Source organism: Aethalodelphis obliquidens, unplaced genomic scaffold (genome assembly GCF_003676395.1).
Source record: "Aethalodelphis obliquidens isolate GAN/ISIS:26980383/991018 unplaced genomic scaffold, ASM367639v1 scaffold4, whole genome shotgun sequence".
Taxonomy (NCBI): Eukaryota; Metazoa; Chordata; class Mammalia; order Artiodactyla; family Delphinidae; genus Aethalodelphis; species Aethalodelphis obliquidens.
The window spans coordinates 58,720,064-58,733,767 of NW_020837948.1; the positions used below are offsets into that span (position 1 = coordinate 58,720,064).

Below are 13,704 nucleotides of genomic sequence, written 5' to 3' on the forward strand. Positions count from 1 at the left end.
GAGGGTTATGTGTGTATGTGTGTAGGGGGAGACAGGTATTCCTTATAGTTCGACAACAAAGACATGACTGTTAAATGACCATTTTACCTAGAAAAGATGAGAGAGATTCCTTTCCCAAGAGCATAATTATGGCTTTGCTCATCAAATGAGATAATCATTGTTTTTAAAGTCTTCAGGGCATAACACGAAGCTTTTTTCACTTTCTTTTCCTTCTTTCTTTTTTTTTTTTAATGTGTAGGCTGGAATGGGGGGAAAAGAAGCACTAGAAATGGTGGGGGGCAGCAGTTAGAGTGGGGGAGACCTGGGATCTGGGCAGCTGGAAGCAGAAAGAGCACTGACTGCTATCGTGGAGATGCTGGGGATTGGTATATTGGAAACCTGTTTTGCCTGTTTTAGAATTTTGCTGAGAGGCATTATTTCATGCATAATTTGTGTCCATAGAAATGGATTGTTATTGGTATGAATGACTGGTCTCATCTTTGTGATAATAAAATGGTTTACAAATCATTCTGAATGTATTCAAAGTGCCTTGAATGTCAGTACAAGGTATGGAAGCAGGGAGCAAGGTAAACTGCATCTCTGAGTTGATGCTAACTGTTGTGCCTGGTGTCTCATCTCTTTGTAGGTGAGAACTCTTGGGGAGAGAGTGGTTCTGTATGTTCTGAATCGAATTATTTATAGAAAGCAGGAAATGGAGAGAAATGAGATCCCATTCCTGTGTCATAGCAGTACTGATTATGCTAAGATTCTGTGGAAGAAAGGAGAGGCCATTGGGTTTTATTCAGTTAAGCCTACAGGTGAGTCTTTAAAAGTTATTTAAAATATACATTATGTAAACCCACTTTTTGGACCCCAACTGTATCAATGTCCCTTTTAAATTAGTATCTAGAGTACGAATTGAGATGATTTTACTCAGTATTTCTTGGGAGTACTTTGATTCTATGTAAGTGAGGATTGGTTAGGAAAGTCTTGAAAAAAAAGTAAACATTTAACAGAGTGGAAAATTTCTCCACGTATGTGGACAGAGAGTTGTATGTTGAGCCTTGTCTTCTTTCCCTCTCGTTTCCTTCCCTTTATTTAAAGGTCTTTGTTTTACTTTGATTCCTGCTGCTATCACTATTACTGGCTCGTTTTAAATCCCCTGTCTACCTGTGGACCAAATGCGTAGGCTTTTTCTTCTAGTGTAGCTGATTCAGCCTGATACAGTAAAGCAGCTAAAGCAAAGTACTTCAATATATTTAGAGAATCCAAACAGCTTTGAAATAGTCAATCTTGTAAAGTTTTTATTTCTGATCCTAAGACCCAACTATACCCTTTTCCTGAAAGACTAGTGCAGCTTCATCTTGCTTTACCTGTTTTCCTGTTCATTCAGTTCCCTAGAGCTACTGGAGCCAGAAAAATCAAACCTGCTTACTCCATGTACACGTATACCCCACACCTTACAACCACTACACAACAAAGGCAGCCTTGTTCTGTACCTTGGCCAAAACACCTTTCACAGAGAGTACTCACATTATTTTTGTCTTTTTAATATTTCACACTTCCCAAATTTAGCTCTTGTGGTCAGATGCAGTCTAAAGATAATACCAAATTTCCTGCTAATTTGAAGGACAGTTGTGACTAATACCTTAATAGTATAATTAGTACACATTTATGTTGAGAACATCAGTCATGATGAGTATGATGAGTACATATAGTCAGTAAAAGGAAGGTCACTTTTTCTCAATAAAACTATGATCTATAGTTTTAAATGTTTTTGCTGTTTAGTAAATACTTTAACTCTCCCTTAATATGCTATTTTATTCTTGTATAAATTTGAAGTAGAACCAATAATTTACGCAACTTCAGAAAGATATCATCATACAGAGGCAGAATAATAATGTTTGTTAAATGGAAGCTTAGTGCTGCATTGCATAAAAGGCATCACTTTATTGTTTTTAAAATGTTTTCATAAGTTTGAGGCTGGAATATGGTTTAATTACTTTATGCTTTATTTTATACAAGTAATTCCTATGGAATTGGAGGCTTTTTGCTGCTCACGCTGGCTACAAGCGGGGTTTCCTACTTGAAAGTAGCTCATAGACATTTGAAGTACATAAGAGTTTATGCTTTCTCATTTAGAGCATCTGTAGATGAAAGACATACAGTTAAGAAAGGACATAGCATTCCCCCCTCAGTATTTCTGATCAGTATTTGATTCCAGGCATTGGCTCCTCTTTGCTTTCTGTGTTTTGGGGGCTCCTCCACTCCTTTGGGACCTGGCTTCTATTTTTACTTTTTCTGTTAGTCAACTCAGTTTTATATGCTGGAGCTTCCAAGTACTACTTGTCTACCCCTTTTAGCACTTTCCATACTTCTCTACTAATTGCCTTACTTCCTTACTATTTATTTCAGTGTTTTCCTGCTTTAAGCTCTGGCTCTCATCTGCCAGAGAACAATGGCATTAGATGTGCTTATGCTAGCCTTTGGATCAGTAACCATCTAATTCAGTCTGGCAGTGTTTTTTTCTACAAAGTAAACCCAAACATAAAATAATTTGAAAAAAATTGTCCAAAACAAATACTGAAACACTTTGTGATAGAAGTATTCCTAATGTACATATCAGGAAGAAACTGTACCAGAAGCAAAAAGATAAAATCTTTATTAAGTACGTTTGTAGTTGAATAAAAGCCTTATGATATCACTTATTATTTATGATTTTTTTTTTTTTTTTTTTTTTTTTTGCGGTACGCGGGCCTCTCACTGTTGTGGCCTCTCCTGTCGCGGAGCACAGGCTCCAGACGCGCAGGCTCAGCGGCCATGGCTCACGGGCCCAGCCGCTCCGCGGCATGTGGGATCTTCCCAGACCGGGGCACGAACCCATGTCCCCTGCATCAGCAGGCGGACTCTCAACCACTGCGCCACCAGGGAAGCCCTATTTATGATTTTTTAAAATAAAATAGCAAATCAGTATATAGGGATATTAGTTGGAACATAAAAATAGCCTTGATATATAAGAGGGGACTTTGTTTATGAGGTCAAATCCTATTATAGTATAATGAAATTCAAGAAAGTATATAAATTTTTTTTTGGCCCGAAATAAAGAGATTACTATGAGGGATGTGTAGTTTGTTTGTTTCTTGGGTTAGGTAGATGTCAGATCATTAAAAATAGTTTTTAACAGTAGGTCATTGTGTAATATCTGGTACATAACTCTAAAGGGAACTTGCAGAATTGAGTAACATCACTATAATAAGATTTTCTGGTCCCTTCTATGGTTATTAAGCATTTTAATCTATAAAAATAAAAAATAGGAACAGGATTAATGCTGAACCTTGTCACATTCTGGTAGTAATATTTGTTCATGGACTCATAAACTGAAAAAAAAAGGTAAGCTCCATGTATTTCGTTGAGATGTATTTTCAATAAAACTTTATTTTTTGCTGAATAGTTTTCCCAATGTATAATAGTTTTCCAAATGTATAATATACTTGTGTTTTGATCCATCATATACTAATATTAATTATAATGATAACTCAGAATTTCTTTTGAATTGATACTTAGAATCTTATGGTCACAAGAAACTTAAAAAATGTATATTTTTATATACAGATACGTTTTTGCAGAGAAGAATGATTAGATAATCAATATATAATCCAAGTATAAAAATATATTACATTAGGGTAATAGTCTGTAGTATAAATATAATAGAAATAGAAGGTCGGGGTGGGGAAGGAACAGTGTAAGCTTTTTGAGTGTTAAGAGTGGTTAGTTCAATAGTAAAGGAACAGGCTGTTCAATGGATGATGACAGTTATCAAATCAAATTGATAATAGTTTTTAGGGTCCATTTGATGCATTTAAAAGAGTAGTGATATAGTGTTTTTCTTTAATCAATATTGTTTAATTGAAAAGGGAAACATAGTAAATTTACATAGCAAATCCTGGCAGACACCATGTTAACTAATAGATCATGGTTAACATCACCAGCAATGAGACACATCACCATCAGAGACCCCAATTTATGATGTAGTGAGAAGGACATAACGTCATTTCTGAGGTATTTTTGCCCAAAATGCATAACCTCAATTTTATCACGAGAAAACATTAGACAAAGCCAAATTGAAGGTTATTTTACAAAATAACTGATCAGTAACCTCCAAAAGTATCAAGATCATGAAAGACAGGGAAAGGTGGAGGAATTATCAAAGATCAGAGTTGGGACATTAAACTAAATCCCATATGGAATCTTTGATTGGATTCTGAAACAGAAAAATTAGTAGAAAAACTGGGAGAGTTTGAATAAGGCCTGTAGTTTAGCTAATAGTATTTTATTAATGTTGATTTTCTGGTTTTGATAATAGTACTCTGGCTATGTAAGATGTTAACATTAGGGGAATCTGGGTGAAGGGTATTTGGGAACTCTTTGTATATTTTTGCAACTTTTCTGTAAGTCTAAAGTTATTTTTATGATAAATAGTTGTTAAAAAGTTAATGTTATAAGATGTTAGAAATTACATTCTTTGTAATTATTGAAACCTAAGATGGAAATTTTAAATGTTACCAAAATGTGTGAATACATGCCATCTATTTCAATATTATTTAATGGTTACATGAGCAAAAAAGTACTCTTTGAGGAATTTGACTGGGCCAAGAGAAAAAATATTCTAAAAATACCAGTATAAATGGTTCCCCTGGGAAAGGTTCCAGTCATTGTCAGCAATCCCCACCTCGCACACTGATCAACTTTTTAATGTCTCGTTCTTTTTTTTTTTTAATATTCATTTATTTATTTGGCTGAGTCAGGTCTTAGTTGCAGCACATGGGATCTTTGTTGCAGCACATGGGATCTTTGTTGCAGCACGTGGGATCTTTTGTTGTGGTGCACGGGCTTCTCTAGTTGTGGCATGCAAGCTCTCTCTAGTTGTGGCGTGTGGGCTCAGTAGTTGCAGCACACAGGCTCTCTACTTGTGGTGTGTGGGCTCAGTAGTTATGGCTTGCGGGCTCTCTAGTTGTGGTGCACGGGCTCAGCAGTTGTGGCGTGCGGGCTCTCTAGTTGTGGTGTGCAGGCCCAGTAGTTGTGGTGCACGGGCTCAGTAGTTGCGGCACTTGAGCTGTCTAATATGGTGCACAGGCTTAGTAGTTGCAGCACATGGGCTCTCTAGTTGTGGTGCGTGGGCTCAGTAGTTGTGGTGTGCGGACTTAGTTGCCCTGTAGTATGTGGGATCTTAGTTCCCCAACTGGGGATCGAACCCGTATCGCCTGCATTGGAAGGCGGATTCTTAACCACTGGACCATCAGGGAAGTCTCTAATGTTTCATTCTTAACTATGAACAAATAGCTTAGTTAGGAAAAGTCACTGATATGAAAGATGGAGATCAAAACCAAAAAAGAATAAAAGCAATTTGGAAGAGACAGACAATGCAAAAACAAACAAAACAACTCAATATTTGTGGAACGTAAGAGTAGTTAGTACATTCATAATGGGAACAAGATATATTAAAAGAATATCCATAGAGCTCTTGGAAATTAAAAACTCAGTATAAGGGAGATAAAGTTGATGTTGATTAGAAAGGAGAACAATCATAACAACAACAAACCCTAAATGATGGAAAATAGGAAAGAAAAGATAAAATTAGAGGAGCAGTCTGCATAATAGATGTTTCAGAAGGAAAGAACAGAGAAACTGGAGGGGAAGAAATCACCAATGAAGTAGTTCAAGAAAAGTCTCAGAATTATAGAACATGTATTTCCAAGTTAAAAAGGCCCATTGAACATCCATTGCAATGAATGAATTAAAATAGGCCCACGCTGAGGTAGATTGTTGCAAAATTTCGGAACATCTGGGATAGAGAAAAGATTCTGTAATCCTCTACAGAGTGAGAGGGGGAATTTATACAAAGGATCAAGAATCATAATGATTAGGTTTCTCAAAAGCAGCACTGCACTGAACACTAGAAGTGGAACAGTGCCTCTAAGATACTGGGAGAAAGTGATTTCCAATATAATTCTATGCCCAAATAATGAATGAAGTATGAGAGTGACAGAAGGAAATTTCTACATGATTAATTTAAAAAAAAAATTTTTTTTTTTTTTTTAACCTCTCATGCATCATTTTTCAGGAAGCTAACAGAATTTATGCTCTACTAAAATAAGGAAGTAAGTCAGGAAAGAATGATACCAGATCAGGAAAATAAGGAGAGAAATATCCCCGCATCACAGCTGTTTGATAGTTCTGAGGCTTCTCTGTCCAGATTGGTAGCCACTAGCTTTATGTGACTATTGAAATGAAAATTAATTAAAATGAAATAAAGTTTAAAATTCAGTTTCTCAGTCATACTAGCCACTGTGTAAGTGTTCAGTAGCCACATGTGGCTAGTGGCTACCACATTGAACAGAGAGATATAGAACATTTCCATCAATGCAGAAAGTTCTTTTGGACAGCACTTTTCTAGAGATTGGCTAATCTAGATTGTAGTAAGTCAGAAAGCTCTGGGTCATTGATTCAAGAATATGGAATACCTGATGTGTTTGCATTTACCAACGTAAGTGTTACAGTTGTGGGACACTGGGGGGTAAGTTAGAGGTAAATACTAAATAAAGAGTGATAAACCATTATTAAGGCAAATCAAAAAGCAGTGCAGGAAAAAAAAAAAGCAGTGCAGGAAAAGGAAAACAATCATGATATACTACATGGCTCAGTTATCAAAAGTGTGTGTGTGTGTGTGTGTGTGTGTGTGTAATGTAAATGCTGAGAATTGACCTAGCCAAAATTATAAATTACTGTATTGGGGTAATAGGGCAGGGCATGTAGAGGAAGTATGGTGATGGTGTATTGGGAGTAGGGTATGTACATGTATATAGAAGCTAAATTCTCATCTTCCATACTGGGAAGCCAGTTGATTATGCCTAAAATGGAAAAGGCAAGAAGTAGTAAGTTACTTAGAGTTATGGGGGTTAATACCGAAAAAGACCAAAGTGTGCGTTTCTGCGGGATGGAAAGTGTGTTTGTATGTGTGGATCAGGGAGGCAGTCACAGGACGTTTTTTTTCCCCAACAAATCTTAGAGGACTGTTGTACGCTAACAATGTACATGTAAAACTTTGATTAAAAGTAAGAAGTAAACATGATCAGAGAAGGAACTATTCCCAGAGTCTAATCAGTGTCTACCGCAAAACTAGATGAAGTTTATAAATCCTCACAGGGCCTATGATGATCACGTCCCCGTGTTAAAAGGGCTGTGCTAACTAGAAAACGGCTAAGGAAAAAAATCTCGTACAGGTATGAAAAATAAGAAAACCACTTGTTAATTCAGTGGAAGTTCTGTTAACTGTCCTATGTCAAAAAATACAAAAGATATAAATGTGTATAAATCAGATATCACATTTTAGTGTAGACAAGCTGAGAAAAAAACAAAATGGAGGCCACTATCATTAGGTGCTATTTTGGACTTTTTTTTTTTTTTTTTTTTTTTTTTTTTCACGGGCCCCTCACTGTTGGGGCCCCTCCCATTGCGGAGCACAGGCTCCGGACGCGCAGGCTCAGGGGCCATGGCTCACGGGCCCAGCCGCTCCGCGGCATGTGGGATCCTCCCGGACCGGGGCACGAACCCATGTCCCCTGCATTGGCAGGCGGACTCTCAACCACTTCACCACCAGGGAAGCCCTGGAAATATTATTTGGCCTCAACTGTGAATCACCCTGGTCCAGTTTGAAGACTCATGTTTTGGAAAAGCACAAGAACCATATGACAGAAGCAGAATCTAATCAACAACTACTTTAAAATCAGTTTTGTTGATTCACTTCTAAAGGGAATTATGATCAATACCAGGAGACATAGTTTTGGTTTTTGTAATTTCCATTTGAAATAATTTATAGTGGAAGCATTCTTTCCTCTCTTCATTTGCTAGTTAGCTTTCCTTATGACTTTCCAACTTTTTTACTGAGAGCTATAGCTATGATCTTACCTCCTCTTTTGGGCAGATCACTCACTTTCTGTTCACTGAAATTCAGATATCTGGCCCTTCTGTTTTAAGATTATTTAAGGAATAACAAAACTGTGATATAAAATGGTAAGTATTGATAATACATATAGCTAAAGGCAAAACATAGTGGAAGTTTGTGTTTGAGAAGGGTTGAGGTTATATTTTAGGGCGTTGAGACTGTCTAGGCTTAATCCTTTTCTTAAGGTGGTGAGCAAAGGCATGGGGGAGTCCCACTGTACTCTGTGGCTGCCTGAAATGTATCATTGGGAAATGAGGTGGGTACTTTGTTTTCAGGTCAAGTTTTAGCCATCTTAAAAAGCATATACTTCCCAATAAGGTTTCTGTTTATTGGGGAGGTAGGGCTGATTCCATTCTCAGTAGAGACACAAAAATGACTGGTCATGGGGTGAGCCTTCAAAGCACCAAAAGTCTAGTGGATGAGACAGAAAACTAGTTACCTAATCAAAATTCAGTTTGATAAGTACTGTATTTGAGGTATCAACAGTAGTAGTCATGGAAGAATGGGGCAGGTAATTTTGCCTGGAGGAAGGTGTCACTGAGAAAGAGATATTTAAAAGTGGCTTTGAAGGATAAGTAGGATGTCAGTAGGCAGAGAAGGGGAAAGAAAAGGAAAATTCTTAGTAAACAGATGAATATAAATGTGAAAGAAGGAACAGAATCATGGAAGTTCAAAGTGTATTTATAACACCACCTTGAGCAAGCTGGTGGGACTAAAAGGATTGTAGGGTGGGGAGAGATAAAGATGGAGGTCCCCTTGTGAAGGTTCTTAAATGCCATACTAAACATTGGAACTTCATCTTATTGGCACGAAGTGATCAAAGAATTTTATTTAAGGGCATCATGGTTAAATATTTTAGGGAGATAATTTTTGTAGCACTTGGTGATGGATAAAGAAATTGTGTTCTGAAGTCAGGGACTTCGATTAAAAGAGCTATTTCAGTCATCCAGGTGAAGGAAGGACCAATGCTAGGAAAGAGGCAATAGGGATAAAGAAGGAAACAGATTTGAGGGAGATTTCTGGATGGACAGAGTGAGGTGACTGCAGTGCGTGTGTGTGGGAAGGGGAGGGGAGGAACCAGTGATGAATCTTGAGGGTTTTGACTCGGGTGCCTAGGTGGGAAGCTGTTAACTAAAATTGGGAATATACGAGCAGTGGATTTGGTAATACTTGAGTTCAGTTTTGATATGTAAAGTTCAGTGTTCCTATGGGACATATAAGAGATACGTAGTTAGAAATGTAAGGTGGACCACATGGGGGAGATGTGGATATTTATTTGTGTGGGCCACAGAAGTTAGTGTAATCTTAAAATGTGAATGAGGTCAGTCAAAACTATTGTATAACATGAGTATGTGTATTTGTCAATATTGGTGTTAGGCTATAAGTTACTGAAAATAGCCTGAGATAAGCAAACATAACTGTGAAAGGAGTCTGCCAGCAAAAGGTACTATCTGCTGAGATGCAAAGTTGATTTCCTGAAAGTTGAAAAGGAAGTGTTAATCTACTGGGAGAAAAGAGAAAGCAGAAAGTTAGCTGAGGCTGCTAGCTGTCTACCAAATATTTGTGCTTCCTCTTCTGTATTCTTGTCATTGGCCAGCAACTGTCCAGTCAGGGATTATGTTTTTCAGTTGCTTTCACAAGTAGGTGGGGCTGTGTGACTAATTCTTCCCATGGTAATGAGAGAAATGATATGTATGACATCAGAGCAGAGTGGTTAAGATGCATTCCTTTTCCTCATCTGTCTGCTAAATGCAAAAGATTCTGAAGAGCTAGGGGATGGAGAAGCCACAAGATAGAAGGAACATGAGTTCCTGTGTTACTGTGAGGGCCCCCAGTGAACCGTGCTTCCAGTATTTATGTCCTTGTGTAGCCTGCTTGAATCTGTTGGCCCTGTGACTTGCTTTAACCAGTAGACAGCAGCACAAGTGACACTGTCCTAAACCTTAAGAAGCCTGGTAGTCTCCACTTTGGTACTCTTAGAGACTAGTCACCATGGAAGAAACACACCTACCTCAAGACCGCCACGTGGTGAGGAAGCTCAAGCAACTACATTGAACTGAGGTGCCCAGCTGGCAAGGCCAGCTGCAATTCCAGTCAGCAGCTGGCTAGCTGCTGCTGTGGGAGTGAAGCCATTTGGACCTTTAGCTGTGCCAGTGGCCCATCTGATACCATATGAGAGTTGTGATAAATAATGAAATAATAAATTTTGTTTTAAGCCAGTACATTTTGGGCTGGTTTGTTAGGCAACAATAGGTAACTGAAAAAGTTCTTGGATGATTGTGAGTCAGAAAGCCGTCCACTACCCAGCAACAGCTATGTGAGACTATTACTTAAACAAAAATGGAACTTTTTAATGTTAAGCTTTCCAGATTTGGTTTGTTATAACAGCTAACGTTATGTTAACCAATTTGTAAAGCATGAAGACTGTAACGAGAGTACTTGCCTCGTGGTGTATGACAGGATCTCTCCTGTAAAGATAATCACATTATTTGTTTAGAATTCACTTTATGTTGTGTTCTGTGGAGACAGTCACACATTGTTGGCTTTATGAAGGTTTTATGAAGGTCAGGAAAGACACATTACTGGTTGGACAAAGAAGAAATGGTAATTCCATGAAAAGAGAGAGTTATTCAGTTGCAGCAGAATAGCTGTTCTTGAATGTGATGCGTAGATCCTGAATGGTACTGTTGAAATTTATTCATTTATTCAAAAGTTATTTTTTGTGCCATATTGATAGGGAAGGAGAGGGAAAGGGGAGGAGGGTGAATAGGAGAAGGAGCAAGACGGAGAAATTGAGAGATAGTAATACAATTTTTGTAAGTAAACTGTCATCACAGAACCAACATTTAAGAGGAGAAGATAGCAATGAATAGACAAATAGGCGATATGCTCTCAGGTCTGTGAAGAAAAAGTAGATTAAAAGAATAGAGAGTGTGTGTTGGGGGGTACTATCTTAAATAGAGCGGTCGGGGAAGCACCTCTAAGGAAGTGAGGGAATGATGAGATATGTGAAGTTTCAAGAGAAGAGGTATTCAGGCAAAGAACTGAAAGGCAAAGGCCATGAGGCAGAAGAAAGTTCAGGGTGTTTCAGAAAGAACAAGAAGGCCAGTGTGGCCAGAGTAGAGGGAGTTGAGTGATATGGGGATGGAGAGAGACCGGCACACATCCTGACACGTCCAGTAGGCCAAGGAAAGAGTCTAAATTTCACTCTGTGGGTGATAGGAATCCAGTGGAGGATTTTAAGCATGGGCATGACACAATCTGATTGGCCTTTTAAAAAAGGTAGCTCTGTTGTGTAGAAAACCAGAAAGAGAGGTGGCAGGGTTAGGAGCTACGTTAGTTAAGAGGTTATTATTGCAGAAAACCCTGGTGAGAGGTGATGGTGGCTCGGGCAAGGAAGAAGGAGGTGGGAGTCACCATAATTGAGATAAATTATGAAGTTTTGCTGCAGTGTTTCTGATGGATTGTACATAGCCTATGAAGGAAGAGTCAGGGATGAGATCTCATGTTTTGCTCTGAGCCACTGGTAGAATGGTGATGAGATTTACTGAAAAATCAGTAAACAGGAGGGGAGAAGCAGGTTTGGGGAGTATATGAAAAACCTAATTATAAATGGTTTATTGGAGTCACATGTATAAATTTTGTTTATTTACATTTTTACAGCTTTATTAAGGTTTATTTATATAGCATACAATTCACACATGTATACGATTCAATTTTTTTTAGTATATTCACAGAATTGTACAACTTTCACTGTAACCAATTTTCGATCACTTTCGTCACCACAAAAAAAACCCTGCCCTGTACTCGTTAACAGTCACTCTCCATTCCCTCCCTGCCCTCGGTACCTGGCCCGAGGCGACCACTAATCTGCTTATAGATTTCTGTCCCTGTAGATTTGCCTGTTCTGGACATTTCATGTAAATGAAATCATACAATCAGAATAGTTTTTGCATCTGACTTCTTTTGTTTAGCATACTGTTTTCAGGTTTCATCCGTTCTTGAATCAGCACTTCATTCCTTTTTATGGCCAAATAGTATTCCCTTGTATGGATATTCTAACATTGTCTTTTATCATTTGATGGACTTTTGAGTTGTTTTTATGATTTTGCCATTATGAATAATGCTGCTATGAAGATTTGTGTACAGGTTTTTATTTCTCGTGGTTATATACCTAAGAGTGGAATTCCAGGTTCATATGGTAACTCTAAATTTAGCCTTTTGAGGAACTGTCGGACTGTTTTCTAAAGCAACCGCACCGTTTTACATTCCCACCAGCGATGTACCAGGACTGCAGTTTCTGCACATCCTTGCCGATACTTTTTTAAAATGCTTTCAGAGAATATTTAATGACATGGGAAAATAGACTATTTAAGAAAAAGTAAACATGATATAAAGCAATGATTCTTTTTGTTCAGCAAAAGTATATAGATGCACAGAAAATTGTGAAAAAAATAAGCATTTCATTTAAGCATTGCATTGTGAGCCAACACTTATTTTTATCTGTTTTTTTTTTTTTTTTTTGCGGTACGCGGGCCTCTCACTGTTGTGGCCTCTCACTGTTGTGGCCTCTCCCGTTGCGGAGCACAGGCTCTGGACGCGCAGGCTCAGCAGCCATGGCTCACGGACCCAGCCGCTCCGCGGCATGTGGGATCTTCCCAGACCAGGGTACAAACCCATGTCCCCTGCATTGGCAGGCAGACTCTCAACCACTGCGCCACCAGGGAAGCCCTGTCTATGTTTTTGACTATAGCCAACCTGGTAGGTGTGAAGTGATGGCATTGTCATTTTGATTTGCATTTCCTAAATGGCTAAGGATGTTGAGCATCTTTTCATGTGCGTATTTGCTGTTTATGTGTCTTCTTTGGGATGTCTATTCAAATCCTTTGCCCATTTTTAAATCGAGCTGGCCTTTTTAAAAAAAATCTCCCCCCCCCAGCTTTATTGTGGTATAAGTGACATACAAAAACTTGACCATATTTAAAGTTTACAATTTGTTGTATTTTTACTTATTTATACAGCTGTGATACTATCACCACAATCAAGATAATGAACATATCTGTTACCCCCAAAAGTTTCTTTGTGCGTATTTGTAACCATCCTTCCTTCCCCCTGTTTGACCCCAAGCAAACAGTTATTTGCTGTCTATTATTATATATTAGCCTGCTTTTTCTGGAATTTTATAAAATGGAATCATACAGTATATACATTTTTTTTTTAGTCTGTGTTCTTTCAGAACAGCTATTTTGAGATCCATCCTACTATAATTCACATATCATCAAATTCACCCTGAAGTGATTCTTAGTATATTCACAGAGTTGTACAACCATCACTACTGTCTAATTTAGAACATTTTCATCACCTCAGGAATTTCTGTACCCATTAGCTATCACTCCTCATTTCCTTTACCCTGAAATTCCTGGAAACCACTAATCTCCTTTCTGTCTAGATTATTTATCTTAAAAAATGTTTTGTAATCTTTATTGTGGTAAGAACACTTAACATAAGATCTACTCTCAACAGATTTTTAACTGTAGATTACAACACTGCTGACTATAGGTGTAATGTTATACAGCAGGTCTCTGGAACTTGCCTTACCGAAGCTTTAAACCCATTGATTAACAGCTCCCCAATTCCCCCTCACCCTGCCCTTGGCAACCGTTGTTCTGCTCTCCGCTTCTGTGAGTTTGACTATTTTAAATGCCTCATATAATTGGAATCAT

At 38.1% G+C, this 13,704-nt stretch overlaps 1 protein-coding gene across 5 annotated transcripts in view; it reads left to right on the forward strand.

Annotated features, from left to right (window-relative positions):
- The window catches only part of FAM169A (family with sequence similarity 169 member A), a 65,054-nt gene that overhangs the window by 22,068 nt on the left and 29,282 nt on the right, over nt 1–13,704 (forward strand). For all 5 annotated transcript variants that reach the window (XM_027100826.1, XM_027100830.1, XM_027100828.1 and 2 more), the window contains exon 5: nt 626–797. In XM_027100826.1, the coding sequence (XP_026956627.1) occupies nt 626–797 (172 nt within the window). The remainder of the gene's footprint in view (nt 1–625; nt 798–13,704) is intronic.